Below are 21,185 nucleotides of genomic sequence, written 5' to 3' on the forward strand. Positions count from 1 at the left end.
CCAGAGCCCGTCTACAGAGAGCCTTGGCACTTCCTAGTAGCCCCATTGTATCGATCTTGGTTGCAGTTCCATTAGAATTCCACTGGAGGTGATCGCGGGCGAGTGCAGACTGAATGGGAGTCTATGGGGCTAGACGGCTAAATGTGTCTCTTTCACCCGATTGCCGTTGAGAAATCTCAAATTTTATTGTAGGTTTTGCAAGTTCAACATGGGTTATAGGTCGAAAATTGAATGAACGAGTACTTATGTCCTTTCGATTTCTTACAGGCTGAGTTGTTGTTGCCTGTAACATGCTAGCATTCTGCTAATGAACGCTGATTGGTCAGTGAAGGACTGACTACGACCAGATATACCGCTTGATGGCATCGTGGCATCCGAAGCGGGACCAGAAACAAACAAAAATATAGCTGCAAGCAGCAATTATCGGGGCCAAGCACAATCAGATGACAAGACATGCCAACATTGCTGAAAGTGTCAGACCAACTGCAACAATGAGCAATTAAAGACATTAAAGAGGATTTTAGGCAAAATGCCTGAAAAAATCATAGAAACAGTAAATAAAAATATGATTTAATGGATTATCACTTTCGACCAATAGGTGGCACAGTTACAAAACTGATGTGATGTGGTCAGAGTGAACTGACAATGACACATACAAAGTTTGGTGTCAATATGTCAAGGCATTGCAGAGATAAAGCCTGAAGTGCTTTTAGCATCATGCCTCAACTTTACTGCTGCGCTATACGAAAACGGTTTTGTCTATCGACATACAGCATTTTAGCACAAAATTCAAAATGGCCGACAGCCAAAATGGCCGATATAGTAAAATTGGATATCAGTCGACTCAGCATGTTGGCCTGAATCTAACGAGACCAATTTTATGATTTTTGGGCAAACTATTCAGAAGATATAAGCAAAAATAGCTTATTAAGCATTTTTCATATCTCCGGACCAGTAGGTGGCGCTGCGCCGAAACGCAACATGTAGCCTCATGGTTGGGATGACATGTACCAAGTTTGGTCTGAATCCAATAAAGCGTTGCGGAGATACAGCCTTACGTCTGTTTTCGCACGCGCTACGTAAAATTTGTTTGTGGGTTTTTTCAAAAATTGTTAAGCGAAACAACTTGAATTCCATAACTTTTTGTCGCCATGGTCTGTAGATGATCTGGTTCAATTTTCGTGAAAATCGGAGCAACGGCCTAGGAGGAGTTCGAAAAAGTAGATTTTTCGAAAAATTCAAAATGGCGGAAAAATTTCCATGACGACATATGGTGCAATCGAATCATCTTGAGCTAGGGAATCAGAAGAAAAAAGAATTTCGTTTCTAGCCCTTGTGGTTCAAAAGTTATTAGCATAAACGTGAGTGCAAATTTGGACAGCTGGTGGCGCTAGAGGGAATGAGTTGGAGACTCCAAATTTGCTATGGTGACTGTTCAGTCTGTCCTCTATCAGTGTGCCAAATTGCACAACTTTCCTGCTATGGGCTGCCATAGAAGCCCAGTCGGAAGAAAAAGAAGAATTATTTTTGGTACGCCAACAGATACAATAAGTGCCTACGCACATTCTGTGCTTGGCCCCTAATAATAGGAACGGGAACAGATACAATGGGTGCCTACGCACCTTCGGTGCTTGGCCCCTAATTAAAGCTGCAAGCAGCATTTATCGGGGTTCAAGCATTTAAGGCAGGGGTCCCCGCCAGCAATATTTTCTGGCCCGCCGGATTATTTTAGAAGTCCGGGGGTTTTTTTGTGCCTATTTTTATTTTAAAATAACGGTTTACAAATAGTATCCCCGTGTATCATTCGTTCAATCGCTTTTTCAAATTAAAACCAAAAATCAAAAAATTTAAAACGACTTGTTTTTCCATTATTTATTTCCTGAACTAAAATGAAACTTGAGAAAAGCCGTTGCCGCACGGCGATTTCACCGCCGCATACTGTGTGAAACGCCCATAAGGAATCATGCAGCACGGGATTACATTTTAAAGTATAAAGACGGTAGCGGTCGGAACTCTGGTGTACCCTATACTTTGGACGGAGCGGGCGGTCTGACTGACAATAGCCCACTCCCGAAATCTTTTGACAGCGTATCCGCACTTCATTCTGACCAACTGTACACCTAACTCTGAGGAGCTGTTTGGTACTGAAACCATTGTCAGTCAACAACATTCTTTTTTTGCAAGGATGTTTGAAATAGTTTGGCAGAAAATAGCCTACTTCATTTGTCAGTAGGGCAATATGGTTTTCGTTTATGTTGCTTAGAAATTTGAGTGATAGGCTTTGTCCTATTTCATTTATGTTATTTATATTTTATAAAAAAATTTCTGTGACATTTTTTTCACTGCTGACAGTACAATGTTAAAATAATATTTATATTGACACGAACACAATTTTTGTATAGCATTTATAATTGTTATAGGCTACTTAATCTCTCTCTTTCCGTTAGAGACATTTGAATGTGAGATTCTGGAAACACGATCTAAATTTTGCGGACCCGTCAGGTCGGGAAATAAAGCGGGTGAACACAGTGTATTTTAAGCGGTTGCTGAATAGAACCTTGTGGGAGCGGGACGGGAAAAAAAACAGTCCCACGCAGACCTCCTTAAACCTTAGGTGTGTATGTGTGTGTCCCGAAAAAGTTAAAAAAAATTAAAAAGGAATAAAGTTCAAAAGTTGGACTGTAAGCGAATGAGGCATGATTGCTATTCACACCTTTATTAAAATGGCTGTAATCTGTTTTTAATTAGTTCTATTTACTATTTAGTAGTTAAATAGAGTATTTAATTTGTATCCATAGGCCTACTCCGTGTAGCTGGCCCGTCATCTACTGGCTAAAAAAAATATTCTTAATTTCTGCATGGTCTAATCATGTACAGATAAAATAGCGCAGTAAGATTACATTTATTTGAATGCATTAGTGAGAGTGTGATTGCATTAGTGAGAGTGTGATTGCACTGTATGTGCAGCGTCTCTCTACTAATAGTAGTGGATATTTGTGGTGGTGATATCTGTAGTAATGATTAAAAAAACAATTAAGAAATCAATAATTAAAATGACAAATAATATTCTATTAAGATATGAGTTACAATAACATGATTTGCAATAGTAATAATATCAGTAATATATGCACAATACACACAGATTAGACGATCAGGGGCCCGTTCCTCGTACGTCGCTAACTCAGTTAGCTGGATTTGATTGTTGACGATTTGGCATGATCTTGGATTGTTTGGTTCTTCGACGCTCATCCTGGACTTGCTGTCATAGCAACAGGTGCGCAAACTTGAACCTGCTCGGGAGCAGGCTTATTTCATGTAAACAGGATTAGACTGCGGCTTCATAAGCGGAGCTGATATGGGAAATCCATGGGGAAGTCCAGCGCAGCGCGATAGTGCACTTTCTGAGATGTATATTTTTTTTCGTGACTCGTGAGATGTCGTTTACATTATAAAATTGTTGGAAACGCACATTTATTTTCGACTTGTCGGAGTCGGGCTTTAAAGGTGAACTAAGTAACTTTTTTTACCTTAACTGAACAGCTTCGGAGTCATTGGAATGGTTATATTACTTATTTCGGGTTGAATGGTGGTCGTTTCGCACCCCCCTGGTGCCCGTGAGCGGAAAATACGCACTTGCAACTTTGAGCCGGCGGGCCGCCGGCCGATGCGTCAGGAAGTCTCGCGTGATATCAGGTCTCGCGATGTAAACAATTGCTTTACGGCCAAAAGAAATCTGCTAAAATGCTGTCATTATTGCGCTCCCTCACGCTGTCCGAACCCGAATGAAGAAGACGTTTTAAAGAACGTCCCATCTGCTTTGATGTCGTTGATCTATAGCCTCTGGTGTCTGAGAATCAACAACGAGTTTTTACAACAGTGTTGTCAAATATCTATTCCGAAGCTGTGGGGGGAGCTCTAGAGAGAAACCTGCGAGCAAAAAGCGAGAATACAGCGAAGAAATCCCGAAGCTACTGAGTGCTGCTTTAACTACAGCACAAACTGTTTGCACTGCCCCACGATTATTTGCGAGTGGCTCTTTCCTTTACACTATTGGAGATGCGGAAAACTTGATGGAAAGTGCTGTCTGTCGTGTCATTTGGAGTTTACCTGGCGCTTTTAGGTTTAAAAAACAGTTTTAGGTTTTTTTGTGGCATTTCCAAGCCACTTAAGACCCAATGTTGTAAAGCAGTTTTTTTTAAAGCAGTTTTTTTTTTTTGGCTATCATAATTTTTTATGAAGATCATGCCATCATGACCATGCCGATTACAGTATATGTCACTCAGGCTTCACTAACGTGATTGGTACCATAGACTATAGGCTACCATAGACTGCCATCAAGGCCTCAATGAAGGGGATTATGTGAACAGAAAGGGGGTTCACAATGTAAATGTGCAGCCCAGTTACTATTGGGATTCTTAATATTCCAGATTAATAATATTATATCAAATTTAAAAAAAGGAAGTTGACTAAAATCTTCCATATCACAAATGTGAAAGCAAAATAGCCAGGATCTGTGCATGACTTAAGAATTTTCAGAGATTCACATTTATGCACATTATTTGAAAGTGGTAAGGAAAGTTCCACAATTAAATATCAAGCTCACTGTATTACATACACTTATGCTGATCCTAACAGAACTGCATTTTTTCATAGGTGATTATGACATGTTCCTGCCTGCAGACAGTATGACCCCATTCCCTGACCCAAACCAGTTACAATGCAGCTCTAGCCAGGACAAGGGCACACAATCAAATGAACTTTGGATAACTAAAGGGAAGATTTCAGTGTCTGAAAAGTCTGAGGGTTGCACACCTGACAGGGCCTGTGACATTGTTGCATGTGCCATATTACACAACATAAAAAATAAAAAAAATAAAAAAAACACTTTTCATTATATGTTTAATAAAAGACAAATATACTTAGTTCCTTCAGTTTTATTTCAATTGTTCTTTGTAAAGAAAAGCCAGTGGTCAAGTGCCTGCAACAAGAGATATTAGACACATGCCTCATGCAATAAATAAAAAGGAAAAGTTGGCTATACACAGCCCACCTGTAGGCCTATGTCTCCTCTGTCTGTGCAGACTCTTCTGTAGGCCTTTCTGTAGATGTGGTGGAATCCTGCAACTTATATTGCAGCCATAAAGCATACAAGTATGAATTAAGTAAACTTATTTATGCACTTGCAGGTAGGCTAGTTCCTCCATATGACAGTTATCTGAGAGGGTTTATTCACTGTCCAGTGCAATGGAAACAAATGGACATTACAAAGTCTTATACTTTCTTTCCTTTGGAAAGTTAGAAAATGTCCACTTACTGCACATATTTCAGCCACCACTTTCTTGGGAACAGATACAAGTGTTGGTGTATTATGTAAAAGTGCACAAAAGAGGAAAACACAATGTCATTACAATGAACTACACTCGGGAAAAATATTTTACATTAACATAAGTTTATCAGTTTTCACTTTCACAAGTCAAAGCAATTCATCATTACTCAAGATTTAACAGTTGAAATGACTATACGGCCTTAATTTAATGCAGCAAAAATTATTTTACAGTGTAGGCTACTTCTTAAGATCTTTTCTTCTTTTTTTTTTTTCTCAGCCTTTTTCTTGGTTGCTTTTATAAACAGACAACCATTTATTTAACAGTGTCTTTTATAAAAGAGACTATAATATAATAAAAAATGACCATTATGTAGAATATTTTTGTACTTCACTTTTGTTTGTTCCCATGTTCTAGTGTGGTGACTCTGACATTACAATGAACAAAGTAATTATGCAATTATTAAAATGCAAAAATATAGGCTAATAAGTGATAAAAACATCTAACATGGCCACTTCTAACGGATTTAAATTATCTGCTACTTTTTGCCAGCCCTCTCTCCTGGCTTTTGCAGACTTTGAGGTGTTCCCTGGCGTTTTAATTAAACATTAAAATTCAGAATAAACTTCGACTATTAGTTCTTGCTCTGCTGAGGAGAAAAACTGAGCGCGCTCTTTGGCCACGCTGAATAGCCAATAGCAGCGTTGCTGATCAATGTTTCTACTATCGATACATATCCCCTTTTCAACCAGCGCATGAACGCGCAATTATCTCAGATAACTCAATCCAGCTATACTAATCATATCCGGCAAGTGTGTTCGAAGAACCGAGTTAGCCAGATCATGATTAGCACGATGATATCATCTTGGATGTGTCATTTGATCTTGGATGTAATAAGCAACGTACGAAGAACGAGCCCCAGTTGAATAAAGACATATTTGTGGACTTCCACAAACACAGTACACGGAGCATTAATTAAAGTGTACAGACGAACATTTGCAATCCTGTCTTTTTGTGTGCAACACTGATATCAGACCGTATGGAAAAAACTATTTTGGACTAAAACTAAGCTTTCAGACAACAGCGATTAAAGCTGCCGTCGGCAAGTCTGGCAGATTGGGTCGATTAGCCAAAATTTTGAATGTTTACAACTCTCATGCCCCTCCCCACTACCAGCGAGCACCCTCCCATCGAGGTCGTGCTCGTCAGTGCGTCACTGTGCGTGTGTACCTGATTTTCTGTGAACGTCCGTCTCTTCAGCATCTATCAACACCATGGACTCGGAGGTAGGCTGCCCTGGCTAATCTATCCATAGATAGCAATAACCGAGGAATTGGAAGCTTGTTAGTAGATTTTCTCTCAGCCATCACGCTTCATGCAATCTCCAGGCGAAATTCAGGCGTGGCGTGTACATGTGATATTAACGTGCGCGAGTGAGGGGGGATCTGTGGCGTGTGCACGACCTGTGATTGACAGTCAGATCTCACACCCCCCTGCGCTGATTGGACCTGATGAAGCGGGAGCGCTGGTTTTTTGCAAAACAAATAACACGCTCCAGGTGGAGTTAGAAGCTCGGGTTTTTTTCTAAAACCACCTTATTTATGTTGTTCTGTCGGATTATAGTGTCGATTACACTGAATATGATCAAAAAAATGGTGCCGACGGCAGCTTTAACTTACCTCTAAACAATAACAAAAACAATACCTTTAACTTGTTCCTCTGAACAATATTGAGTATTTATATGGTAAACAATCCTAATTTGTGTAGAGCACTTGAAGCATGCATTTATTTATCATTTTAACTGTTAGGAACAGAAGAGTACACATGACAGATGTCTAATCCTGTGGCCTCCTCTAAAGGACAACATTAGTATTACAGCCAATGTGGGTCTGTGGGATTTATAAACATTGACGAAATATGATTTGAAATGTTATTATAATGATTTTATAAAGTTTAAACAATATTTCAAATAAAAATTTTCGTGAGCAACCTTCTTCTGGTTGTTAAAATGCAAATGAAAAGCTTGAACAATAATACTTAATACACTAAGCATGCTTGAACACACACATGCACACACATTTTTTTTGTAGATATAGATATTGGTACAAAATCTATTGGTACCTTGGTTTCCACCAATAAAGCAAAGCAGTTTTTCCATGTTAACTCCATGGAGTTCATGGTGTGCATGCTCTCACACACACACACACACACACACACACACACACACACACACACACACACACACACACACACACACACACACACACACACACACACACACACACACACACACACACACACACACACACACACACAAATATGTTTTCAATGTTTTGGGGATATGTTATTGAGAAAATTGGTCTACAGGCTTTTTTTATTTAGGATTTATAGACGTTTGAGTGTATTTTGACACGCCCATTTTCTCAAAATGACCCTGTTATAGCCAACCAAAAGCAAAATTTCAGATTTTCTAGGACAAACAGTCCTGAGCTATGAGAAAAAGTTATGAGCGATTTTGTACTTTTGGTTGCTGTAGCGCCACCTATGGGCCAATCGGGGTCATACTCTGATAGGTTCTCCCCAAATTGAGGCCTACCATCTGGCCAGGTTTCAAGTCTCTAGGCCTTACGGTTTGGCCTGCACGATCAGTTTTACAGATCCTTACAATTACAATAGGGTTTCAGCATTTCATGCTTGAACCCCTAATAATACAAATCAGTACAATTACAATAGGGTTTTAGCACTTCGTGCTTGAACCCCTACAAATATTAAGTAGAACAGGGTTCTATTCTGTTTTGTCATCGGTGTTTGATTGGATTTTGAGATGTCGTCATTACACTCAAAAATGAATGTGAGCATAAATCACCAGAGAAAAGTCAGATTTTTTTTTTTTTTTACCACAAAAAAAAATTATGGCATTTGATTAAATCTTTCACAATAAGATCTCTCCACCTTATCTTAATTTCACCCTGTGGTGAAAATCAAGTGTGGTGTTTTTAATAAGACAAACCATGTGGAAATTCATAAGTCAACACCATTACTAAGTATTTTCTCCTTAAAACTGCAGTGAAAAAGAGTCTCAAAAAATTGCCAGTGTTTCAAAGTAACTACCTTGTAACCAATCACGTCAACGTGTGGGCGGGCTTTAGTATATCATTAACTATGCTGCAAAGCAGGGGAGTCTCAAGAGAAGCCTCAAGAGAAGCCAGGTTATGATATGAAAATCGGGTACATTTAACAATATAGCGGGTCATTTATGTATATTACGATGTTATGATGAACTATATGCCTTTCTCCACTGACGTTCTAAGTTGTTAAAAGCGTTTCTAAGGATGCGTATTTTTAGAAGGGAGCTGTCTGACTCTGAGGTGGCGAAACGGAACATGGTTTGTGTAACATAAGCAACACATTATTATCTGTTTGATAACGTAGTCAAGCAAAAGACTAATCATATTAATTACCGTAATGTGTCCGACGTTGTAGAGAGCGATACATAAAACGCATCACCATTCTGATACATTAACTTGTATACTAATCTGTATAATTCAGTCTTCGACTTCTTCTGAATCAGTTTCTGATTCAAACATGTATGGCTTAATTAAACCAGTATTTCCACGTGCCATTGTGCAACATTTACTACAGTAAAGTTGAGAGAGTGGATCTCTGCAAGTGTGGTGCTCACTGCAGAGACAAACGATGTCCAACGATCTGAGCGAGTGAGCGGAGGCGGGGCTAATTTGCATATTCATGTACCCATACTAAATGAAGCAAGGGTATAGTTACAATCAAGCTATTTTAAGGCATGAATACATTTTTTTCACAGGATTTTTTTTTTTACATATGTCATTTTGGTGATCAAAGATGAGTTTTAAAGGGATAGTTCACCCAAAAATGAAAATTACCCCATGATTTACTCACCCTCAAGCCATCCAAGGTGTATATGACATTCTTCTTTCAGACGAATACAATCGGCTCTTCCAAGCTTTATAATGGCAGTGAATGGGAGGTCAAAATTTGAAGCCCAAAAAAGTGCATCCATCCAATCGTCAGGGGTTAAGGCCATTGCACACTGAGTCCGAAATTCGCATCCGAAATTTTCGCAGATTAAAAAAAATATTCGACCTCACGTTATGTCAATCACGCTTGCACACTGTCTACGAAACTTTCGTCCGTAATAAAAAAATTCGGATAGGGTTCGATTTTCTGCGTTTTTCGCATCCACAGCCAGTATTTTGAGAGGTTTTTTAACAATTCAGAGCCACCGTACAAGCGAACGACAAAATCCACAATGGATTGAGCAGCCAATTCGATTACTAATCATGTATTATTTGGGTATAAAATATAACCTGTATACAGCTGTTCTGTCTGCCCAGCGCTTCCGCCGGCCGTCTGCGTGTGTGTGTGTGTGTGTGTGTGCCCAATACCTTAGACATAGGCTACTGCCAGTCTCTGTTCAGGATCGATTGGTTCACGGAAATTGGTGGTGGTCTTTTTAATATGTGGCTCCAGCATCGCTAGCAAAGCTTCAAACTGTTCCACTGACATTCTGAGGTAAATTTTGAATCGCTTGGGATAATTTCGCAACTCCTTGATAAGGAGGTGAAACTCTCCTTCCTCTCGGCGCAATCTCAGTATTGGGTGGACCCAATATTTCCTCTTTCTTTTTCTCTTTTTAAGAAGAAAGAGAAACAATATCATCCTAACTGCTTGACGAATCCATTTTGTATTTTTTGCGTTTTTTTCCGCAAAGGTTTAATAAATACGCATCGGACTCGGTGTGCAAGGTTTCTGTGCGTGACGAATTTTAAGGCTGACGAACACGAAAAAACGCATACGAAAATTTCGGAGTCAGTGTGCAATGGCCTTTACTCTTGTGGCGCAAGTCGACTTGCGCAGTATGCGTACAGTCATCTGCCGGAAGCTAGTTATTATAGCTAATAAAGTTTTAAATATGGATATTTTTCTTACACAAATGCATCGCTTTGCTTCAGAAGGCCTTTGTGTGCGTTTACACTGGCACAAAAAATCTGATCTCCGAATTTACTCACATCTGACACAGATCGGAATTTGATGCACACGTGTAAACACAAAAATCCACACGAGATCCGATTTTTTCTCATCCGACCTGAGCCACTTCCAAATGTGGTTTTAAATCAGATACATATCCGATATCTGGACATCCGACCTACGTCTAAACACGCATATCCGATTCCCCTTTGAATTCCAAGCCACCACAAGGCGAGGACGACACGTTTATTACCAAAGATAGCTTTTTAATGTTGTATTATGAGGCAGACATGCCTGTATGCTAGCCTGGTTAAAACCAGACCATTCTCAGTAGTAACTGAGTTATGGTCTGGCAAAGCTTCATTAATAACTCATTTCCAAAGGGGCGTCACCAACGGACGTCGCTCAAATGCCTCTGGGCGCAATTGGATAGACCTAAAACCAATCAGAGCGATCGTCATCGTGTAAAGCCGTATGCTGCGTCCCAATTCGCCCAGTTACACTACGCCATAAAAGTATTACTCTTATGTACTCTTTTTGTGAAGAAAAGGTATATACTTTTGAATGTGTAGCAAAAAAGTAGGCAAGCTTTGGGACATACTACTTCGCCATCTTTATCGGACGGATCTGTCGCGTGCATCCTGTCACGTAAACTGCCCTGTCAATCATCTTGTCACAGTTAAAATGCTCTATTAAATCTAATTTAATTTCCTACCGTTTCGGAGAGAAATGTAGTAGCACGTTCATCTGCCAGTGGGTCTTTCATGGAGACTGTCCTCATGTGTTTGCAATTTGAATATAATAATGCATTTAAAAGTTGGTGCTTTACCAACCGACGTCGCTCAAATGCCTCTGGGCACAATTGGATAGACCTAAAACCAATCAGAGTGATTGTCATTGTGTAAAGCCCGCCCCAACGTTTCTGATTGGTGCCGCGATTTCGACGGATTAGAAATGGGCTTGAATGAGCTCTTTGCCAGACTGCTTGCAGAGCAAATCTAAATTTGCCGGAAGTTGTCTGGGTTTTCCCAGGCTACCTGTATGCGCTAGCTCACAGCTTTTTATTGATGTGGGAACTTTATATTTATTTTTGTAAAGAAAATAAATTGCGCGAACACAGAAACATTCAGGAGCTGGTTTTCAACCTCTGCCTGTGACTTTTATAAATAAGACTCAGCAATGAGGTGATAACTTTGCTGTAATTAAACCAACAAGTGTCATAATAGGTTACTCACTCGCGCGCACTCTCTCGCTCTCTCTCTCTCTGGTTAATTCATTCGAATTCATAAAAAAAAATGTAATTACAAGGCTACTTTATTTCACTTCAGAATTCTAGATCTGAGCTGTAGATAAACGAAAATAATTTTGCACTGCAAAACATTCATGAGTCAAGACAGCTGTTATCTTGTCCATGCTGGCAAATAATCATGACCACCCGACATTAATTATAAAAATAATTTGAATAGCACGGCCATTCAAAACCAGGGTCTAGCCTACCATGTGCATAATAAAACGATCACCAAAAATAATTTTGGCCGGGAATTAATGTAAACACAGATATCGGATACAGTCCTGTCTAAAGTGAATGTAAACAGGCTGGCCAAAAAATCGGATATGTTCAAAAGATCGGATCTGTTCATTAAAGGGATAGTTCACTTTGAAATACATTTTTGGTATGTTTTAGCTTACCTCAAGGGCATCCAAGATGTAGGTGTCTTTTTTTCCGCAGTAGATTCAATTTTGAGATTTTTAGGTCAAACCGTTCTTGTCTGTCAGTCATATAATGCAGGTCTATGGTCATTATCTCAAAACACAAGCACAGAGTCCAAATTAGAACAATTCCCCGTCGTCCAAATTAAACAATTCCCCATCGTAAGTACACATTGATGGCCTAAGACACGAAACGAGCGGTTTGTGTGAGAAAACGAACAGTATTTATATCGTTTTTACCACTTATACACAGCCATGTCCGAGTGATCTGATCTGACGTGTGCGCAGACTGGTGCATAGAAATATACACACTAGATGTCGCCTTGTCTACTGCAGTTCATTGGAACGAATGTCTTTAAGGCGACATCTAGTGTATATATCTATGCACCAGTCTGCGTACACGTCAGATCAGATCACTTTGACATGGCTGCGTATAAGAGGTAAAAACGATATAAATACTGTTCGTTTTCTCACACAAACCGCTCGTTTCGTGTCTTAGGCCATCAATGTGTACTTACGATGGGGAATTGTTTCATTTGGACGACGGGGAATTGTTTTAATTTGGACTCTGTGCTTGTGTTTTGAGAGAATGACCATATACCTGCATTATATGACTGACAGACAAGAACGGTTTGACCTAAAAATATAAAAATTGAAACTACTGCGGAAAAAAAGACACCTACATCTTGGATGCCCTTGAGGTAAGCTAAAACATACCAAAAATTAATTTCAAAGTGAACTATCCCTTTAAGACTTGCAGTGTAAATGCAGCCTTAATTAACTCCCCTGAGCCATGTGGATTACTTTTATAATGAATGGATGCACTTTTTTGGGCTTCAAATTTTGGTGTCCCATTCACTGCCATTATAAAGCTTGGATTAGCCAGGACATTTTTTTATATAATTCCGATTGTATTTGTCTGAAAGAAGAATGTCAGAATGGCTTGAGGGTGAGTAAATCATGGGGTAATTTTAATTGTTGGGTGAACTATTCCTTTAAGGGATACAATTATTGACTACAGGGGGACTTTAAGCTATTTCCTGTGAATGTGCGAGACTTCCAATTTATTAGCTACTAGAGGTAAATGTGCAGTAAACGGTAAAACGATTTGCACTACAAACCAGTGAGTTATGATAACCATAATTAATTAAAAAATAATAACAAAAAAACAGTTTGCAACATCAAGCAGCACAATGGACTGTTTTTGAACAGCTAAAATAACAGAAAATGGCTGACACCCGAAGTATCATTCTAATATGATTATTTGATGCTCAAGAAACATTTATGATTATTATCAATGTTGAAAACAGTTATTTACATTTTTATTTCATGATGCTATGATGAATAGAAAGTTCAAAAGAACAGCATTTATGTGAAATCTAAAGCTTTTGTAACATTAAACACTACCGTTCAAAAGTTTGGGGTCAGTAAGAATTTTTATTTTATTTTTGGGGGAAATAAATAAAATAAATCAATACTTTTATTCATCAAGGATGAGTTAAACTGATCAAAAGTTACAGTAAAGACATTTATAATGTTAGAAAATATTTTAAATAAAGAAAATTCTATTTTAAATAAATGCTGTTCTTTTGAACTTTCTATTCATCAAATAATTTTGAAAAAAAATGGTACACAACTGTTTTCAACATTGATAATAATAATAAATGTTTCTTGAGCATCAAATCATCATATTAGAATGATTTCTGAAGGATCATGTGACACTGAAGACTGGAGTAATGATGCTGAAAATTCAGCTTTGATCACAGGAATAAATTACAGTTTAAAATATATTAAAATAGAAAACAGTCATTTTAAACTGTCATAATATTTCACAATATTAATGTTTTTTTTTATATATATATTTGTATCAAATAAATGCAGCCTTGGTGAGCAGAAGATACTTCTTTTAATTAAAAAATCATTAAAAAATCTTACTGACCCACTTTTGAACGGTAGTGTATATAAAAAAATGTCTGCATCCACTCTTACATTAAAAAAATGTGGATAACATGCACTTACAAAATAGATTTTCATTCAGACTTTAAACTTTAAAAGTAAGGGCAACAATTAATTAATTAATTAGGTAGCAATTAATAGTAATTCAATCAAAGTTAAGAAATTGGGATGTCAGATGAAGAAAAAAAATCTCTCTCAAAACCCTTTTGCAATATTACTTAGAAAGGTATTAATGGTTTTGAAAAACATACCATTCTCAAGAAGGTTTTGATTAAAGGGATACTTGACCTCTGGAAAGATGAATGTGTATTTAAAATAGGTCATTTATGTAGAAGAAATGTGAAATTATTTTTGAATTTGGAGCTTTCTAGACTGAGAAAAGTCAGAAAATGTATTTTTGGCTTATGTGGATGAAAGACAACAACTCCCAGAATGCAGTTGCTTCGCTGCCTAGGACGCCACTCCCAAGCCACGCCTACCGGTTACAGAGCAGTTGAAAACAACAAGGTTAGGCTACTAGTGAGACTCCGTGACGAGTTTGCCCGGGATTTCGAGATCGCCCAAAATGTCCGGGATTCGGCTTTTGCGTTCTACAGTCGCCATTCATCATGTTTACTGTGGCGAGCAGGACAAGACTGAGGGCCGCGGGAGAACGGCGCAAGGCCGGTGGCGTTATTACTGATGAGACTCTCGTATCTCTCACGGAGGAGCGGGAATTTTCTTAGCAATGTTAAAACGCACATCAACCGATCACTTGTTTAGCGTTCATGTAAACACTGCATTCAGATTCACCAATCGGAATGAATTCAGTTACTGTAGATTGAAACAAAAGGTGTGCATGTAAACAATGAATGGCGACTGCAGAACGCAAAAGCCGAATCCCGGACATTTTGGACGATCTCGACGGCCGGACATGTCCGGGAAAAAGAGGATGGTAACCCCTACTACTCAGCTTTCTTCTACTACTCCGCTTTCTCCACAGAACAAGAGCCTGCTAGCTTAGCTTCCAAAGAAAGACTGGCTGACACTATGTGTACATTCTGTGAGTGAGATCCCACCCTCTATGGGCGGGTTGAGAACATGCGGGACAGCTCCTACTACTGGCTGTAGTCTTTAGGCTCTGCCCAAAAAATCCTCCGATGAGGCAAAATGACGATTTTTGCGTCATCGGAGGATTTTTTCCAGACAAAAAATACATAAATCTCTCATCTCAGGAGGATATGAGGGTAGAAAGCACGGTAATTTGAAAATACTACAGGTTTTCTACTAATACAAAGCTTAATGCTAAATCCTGAAGTATCCCTTTAATGAGTCTAAAGGTCTTGTTACTATTAAAGAAAAAAAATCAACCTGAAATGTTCTGCAATGTCATAGGTCAAATTATCTGATATTTTCAAGAATGTGGGTCTTCAGAGGTCCACTCTGTGATATAATATCCTGTTCCTATAGTTTTCTTGTTACCTGACAACAAAAATAAAGTAACTGCACCCCTTCAATTTATTAAATTAAGTGTCATCTTACCTGTCTGGGAGTCTTTTCTGATTTACTCCTGCACCACTCCCAGTCAGTCAACTCTATTTTACGACACTCCTCGTGGGACAGCCTCCTCTCTGGAATGTCAAATACTGACAAGTTGTCGAGGTGAAGATCCTCACCATCGCAGGTTGAAACCTGAGGAGAGACATTGCATGGCCTGTCCCTTTCTGTGGAGCTCAGAGGCTGGCTGTCCACTCTCTCCTCGAGCAGCAGCTCACTGTGGAGGGAGCTGTCCTCTGCTGCAGCGGTGCTGAAATTACAAATCTGACCGCTGTCCAGCACTACGGCTCTGCTTTCAGAGAAATCGCAGCTGTATAAACTGTTAAAAGAGGGTTTCTCAATGGATGGTGACTTGCCGTGGGAGATCTTGTAAATACCATAGCCTTGGTGGAAGGAGAGGTTGAATTCAAATCTCCTTTTCTTTGCTGTAATAAACACATAGATGATAAAGGCAATGTGGAAAGGTAATTTTGCTTTGTTTCTCACATGCACATAAATGAGATTATATTTATATATACACACACATCATTTGTACAACCTAAGGTATTTTGATATGGATTGTTTAAAATAAACAACCTGGTTCTTTTTATGAACCAATAAATATAATCAACAAAAATATGTCAGGCTGATGGAGTATTTTATCAGTTTACCAACCGGTGGAAAGCTCAGAACTTAAGCCTTGGCGACAGTTGATGAAGCAGCCACACGGCAGATGGATCCAGCGTTCCGAAAACACGAACACAGGGGTGACCGCCGTGGAGAGCAAGGTCAGGAAAAAACAGAAAGTCTCCAAGGACGAGCTGTGCATGTGAACAGCATGACTCACCAGGATCTGGGTCTGCAAGGGGTATGCCAGTGGAAAAAATAAAGGTGAATAACCAATCATTTCAGCATTTTTGAACAAACTAAATAATAATGAAGAGAGAAAAATAAGTGAAAATACACTTTTACAGTGACAGGTTAAAACAGAAAATATATCCATGAATCCAGTTCAACAAGATGTTTTAAGCTGGTGAAAGGTTTTTCTTACGCACTGTAAATATGACAATATATCTGAGGCACTTTATGGGTTTCTCAGATTCCCAAAATAGCAGAACTTTTATGAGAATCTAAAGGCACTCTTTAAAAGGCCAGTTTTCTGAGTAACTTACATGATGAAACCCATAAGTTCCTGCTAGAACTCTAAAGCTGGTTGTCAATGGTAGCTCCATTGTAAGGGGCCTGCAAAGGCTCTGAGGCACTTAAAATATTTATTGAAGTTCATTGAGTATACAATGCTAGGTTGAGGTTCTCCAGATTTGTTCCATCAGTGTAGCAGTCTGAAGTAGAAATCCAAAGATAGGGTGATTGTTTTTTGTCTAATACCTGTTACAAAGAACCAGTGTTTAAATATTGTTTTATTTCAGCTTTTCGTCACAATAATCAACAATCATTAGACTACAACAATAAACCATAACATCCATTATGATACTGATAAAAAATAATATTATTTATTATTCCATCATATTTATTTAAAGCTGTTGTGCAAACTAGAGTGGTCAATTTGTTTTAGTCTTTTTGTCTAAGTTTGACAGTTAAAATGGTTGCTATCAGTGATGCGCGGGTCAATGTATAAACAACCCCGACCCGACCGACGTTTTCAACTAACCCGCCCGCAACTCGGACCGCAAAAAAAAATAAAGAAAATATTGTACCCGACCCGCTTCCTGACCCGCATTTTTTAAAAGTAGGCTAGTAAATGCATAGCAAGAAATACACATGACAAAGCCAGCACTTTGGTCATTATCTTTCATTATTTCGGCAACTTTGCTCTTTCTGTTTGTGTATTTGCGGAGCTTCCACTCCCCAGTCTTCACCTTTTCTCTTGCCGCCTCCATCTCTACCTGCAGACTGAGCTCGTGTCATCTTCGCGCCAGTTATTCAGCCAATAAAGTGTAGGCCTATGTATTTCATAGAAAATTGCATGTGAGCGGAGTGGAGCGGGAGCAAGCGGGCGGATCTTGGACAGAACGCAGAGCGGCATTTTTAAAAGGATGGAGCGTCGCCCTATTTCCCGCTCCAATTTCGCTCCGCGCACACCACGATTCTGAAGCATGCTCAGTCAAGCCTGACTCAGTCTACTGTTGATGACTGCAAGATGGATTCTATTTTCAGTCAAAACTCGGCTCAATAATGGAGTTCAAAAAGTAGGCTACTTCAAAAAGGAAAATAAGAAGTCATTCAGGTGTAAAACTAACTATTATGTGGTAGAAGAAAACGACATCGTTTCAGTCAGTAGGCCTAAAGATTAATTTTGGAATCTAAAAAGACACATCTCTCGAAAACATGCAGTGTGATATGTGAACACGCTGGGAAGAAAGCAAAAGGTTAGCAAATTGAATACGGTAACTTAAAGTGTAGCCTAAATTAAATACAGCGTAAAATGCAAACAATTGATACAAGCCCATTTAAATTTTAATCCTGCGCGCTGCGCACAAGTTCAGTTATAAGAATGTTGTCCTAATAGTTAATTTAGCCTATAGGCCTACTTTTAAAACGTTTATGTATATTTATTTTATATTTTTGTTTATATAAATTTTATTTATATTATTAGGCCCATTTATTCGTTTTATTTTACTGCAGTTTGTGTGTACAATGGATATAAGCCCATTTAAATTTTAATCGTGCGCGTTGCACAAAAGTTAACTTATCAAAATTCTGGCCTAATAGTAAATTTACTTTTAAAATTTTTATGTAGGCTATATTTTTGTTTATATAATTGTTATTCATATTATTAGGCCCATTTATTCGTTTAATTTTACAGGACTTTGTGTAGGCTATATTCCTTCTTACATAGGCCTAATTTGTCATTTGAAATAAAACATTTCTATTTGAAAAATGTTGTTGTTGCTCATTAGTTCTTTAGGAGGTAAGGCTGTGGTCTAAGCTACAGTGATATAGGCTACATGTAGATTTTTTTTCCCCTTTTTGGAGCGAGCGGGGGGCGATTTGAGTGGAGCGCGGATCAAACTGCGTTGAGCGCTGATCGAGCGATAATGAGCGGAGCGGCCTGATGTAGCTTTGAGCGGGGGAGCGGAGGGGTGGACAGTTCCTCATTTCCAGATTCTCACCGCTCCACTCCGCTTATGCTCTCTATACTACTATATAAATTACAAAGGTTTAATTGGCATCTTTATTTCAAACGACCCGACCGACCGCGACCCGAATATCATTAAAAATATTTTTGGATGACTCGTAACCGCGGGTAACCGCGGGTGACCGCAGGCACCCGCTCATTTCGGATCAACCCGCGCATCACTGGTTGCTATGTAAAAGTCTGAGGAACATTATTATTTGTCTAGTCGAGGGACCCAAAATGGGGCCTTCTGTAGGCTACCGTTTCGTTTTAGCAGTGTAACAATAATTTACTATATAGTGCAATTTTTGTCTATATTTGTCTGACTGAGACACTTTTGAAGTCCATTAAATGATTTTTCAAGTGAAAATGTCTGAACATTGATTTTATAGCTCTCACCATCATTGGCATCCACAGAACCATTCGAGCCATGGCAAGAATCATTGAGAAGCGCTTTTGAGAGAAAAACACAGGGGAATAACGTGCACTCTGAGCTCCATCTTTCTGGAAATGACCGGTTGCTGGAGAATACGACAGTGAATATGTCTCCGTTTTGTTCTTAAAACTGCCAATGTTCGAGATGAATTCATTGTAGGCTCCCAAACTTTTATCCATGCTATCCCGTGACCGTGACAGAGAAGGGATCTCACACAGCGGCGCCGACCCGGCAATTTCAAAATAGCTCGGGTAAAATGTTCTCAGGGCTTCCGTGGAGCACATGAGCTGGTAGAAGAGAGGAACCGAACAGACTACCAGCCCACAGAAGCACAGTGAGTAAACAGAGAACAGAAGCAGCACGTACAGGCTGTCGTTCTCCGGGAGACAACCGAGAGAAGCGGGGGCGAAGCGACCCCAGCCGCACACGGGCAGGACGCTGACCGCGAGACTCACCGTCCAAACCGCCACCACCGCCACAAACACCCAGAGAGGTCGGTTAGGGGTTTGATACACTCCAAAGCGCTTTGTCGCGTAGAAAGTGTTAGCAACTAGGAGACAGGCTTTCATATTGCTTGACAATCCTTGGAAAACATACAGGACTCCGGACAGGGTGCACATAGCGCCCGACCGGTTCGCGTCTTCGCTCCTCCATTGTAAGATCATGAAGAGCGTGAGCGGTACAACGCTGATCAGGTCGTCTATGGATAAAGAAGCTACTATCAGACAGAGGGAAGACTTAGTCCTCATCCTGAGCAGCGACATAAGCGAGTACAAACCTCCCAGGCAAGTGACAGTGGCGATGGCGAAGGATAAACCAAAGAGAAGGTGCCAGTTGCCCTCGACCGCGTCCACGTCCTCATATTGGCTGGTTTTGTTTGGAAAAGGTGAGGCTCGTGTCGCCGACATTTTCCTTCAGTCTAACTTTCCTGACTTCACACGTCTCATTCCCTCTAAGAGGATCCGGTGATCAGACCGAGCGCGTGAAAGTTTCCTCCAGCGACAGCGCGCCACGAAGTGCATATAGTCTCCCATCCGTTGGTCTTTTTGCACTTGTGCTCAACAAATGTAATGCATAAAGGAACCATTTTTTCGTCTAAACAGTTACTTGCACGATTATGACGTGGTTTGCTCTCAGAGCATGTGTGGATAGATGTGTCGCGCGCGCGTAGGTTGATTGTGGCTAGTGCTTCAGTGTGAGCTCTCAGAAGGGATATATTAGTACAGGGGTGGAGCCACCTTCCTTCATCTGTCACTGCTGGACGAGGAACGTGCGCTTTGTCTAAAATCTAACATTGTATAGCTATACTACGACGTTTTGTTAGATACTAGAATAGCTAAATTAGAATTGCAGCGCTACAAATACATCATAGGCTACGTATAGGTCATTAGTATTACAGAATACTTATGTAGGCGTGTATCGTTTGAACACATAATGTATTCTATGATATAATTCTGTTAAATTTACGGGGTAATATGGCAGCTGAGGTTGCCAGAAACTGGACGCTATGGTGGTGTAATTCATAATAACATAATTTAATAACTGATTACTTTGTACTTTATACTTTTAAAATATTCTAATAACCACTATAATAATACATATGATAACATTTAATCTAATTAGTCCTTTCTATAAACAGTAGCTATATCCATAGCCTACAGCGCACAGTGTTGCTATACAAATAACATCATCACAGTAACACACACAACCATAAAGCAATGCTATAAACATTAACAGCATGGCATGTAATACATAAAAAAACATAACATGCATAAATGATAACAAAAATAATAAGAAAATGTGATGTGTCATGCCGGGACTTCTGGACATGTCCTTTTATTGATTATTTTTCATAAGGGAATTCTATATATTTAAAATATATATATATTACTTTATTACTTTCACATATTAATAAACATGTGAAAGTACAAGCCAACCAGTTGAATATGTTTCCACCACAAATATAATGTAATTCATAGAAAATCTGTCTTTTGCTGTATTGTTCACATATAGCACATTGTATGAAGATAGCTATTCATTTTATTTTGCTATGTGATTTAGGGTTCAGTAGATGTACATACTTAATTATTATAACACTATA

At 39.2% G+C, this 21,185-nt stretch overlaps 1 protein-coding gene across 1 annotated transcript in view; it reads right to left on the minus strand.

Annotated features, from left to right (window-relative positions):
* The window catches only part of LOC309508366 (putative G-protein coupled receptor 149), a 74,424-nt gene extending 54,199 nt beyond the window's left edge, over positions 1 to 20,225 (minus strand). The window contains exons 1-3 of the mRNA XM_082182965.1: positions 19,048 to 20,225; positions 16,188 to 16,371; positions 15,519 to 15,958 (exon numbers count right to left, since the gene is read on the minus strand). Coding sequence (XP_082039091.1) covers positions 15,519 to 15,958; positions 16,188 to 16,371; positions 19,048 to 19,992 — 1,569 coding nt within the window. The 5' untranslated portion in view covers positions 19,993 to 20,225. The remainder of the gene's footprint in view (positions 1 to 15,518; positions 15,959 to 16,187; positions 16,372 to 19,047) is intronic.
* Positions 20,226 to 21,185: the final 960 nt, after the last annotated feature.

This window comes from Leuciscus leuciscus (assembly GCF_965113295.1).
Source record: "Leuciscus leuciscus genome assembly, chromosome: 10".
Classification (NCBI taxonomy): Eukaryota; Metazoa; Chordata; class Actinopteri; order Cypriniformes; family Leuciscidae; genus Leuciscus; species Leuciscus leuciscus.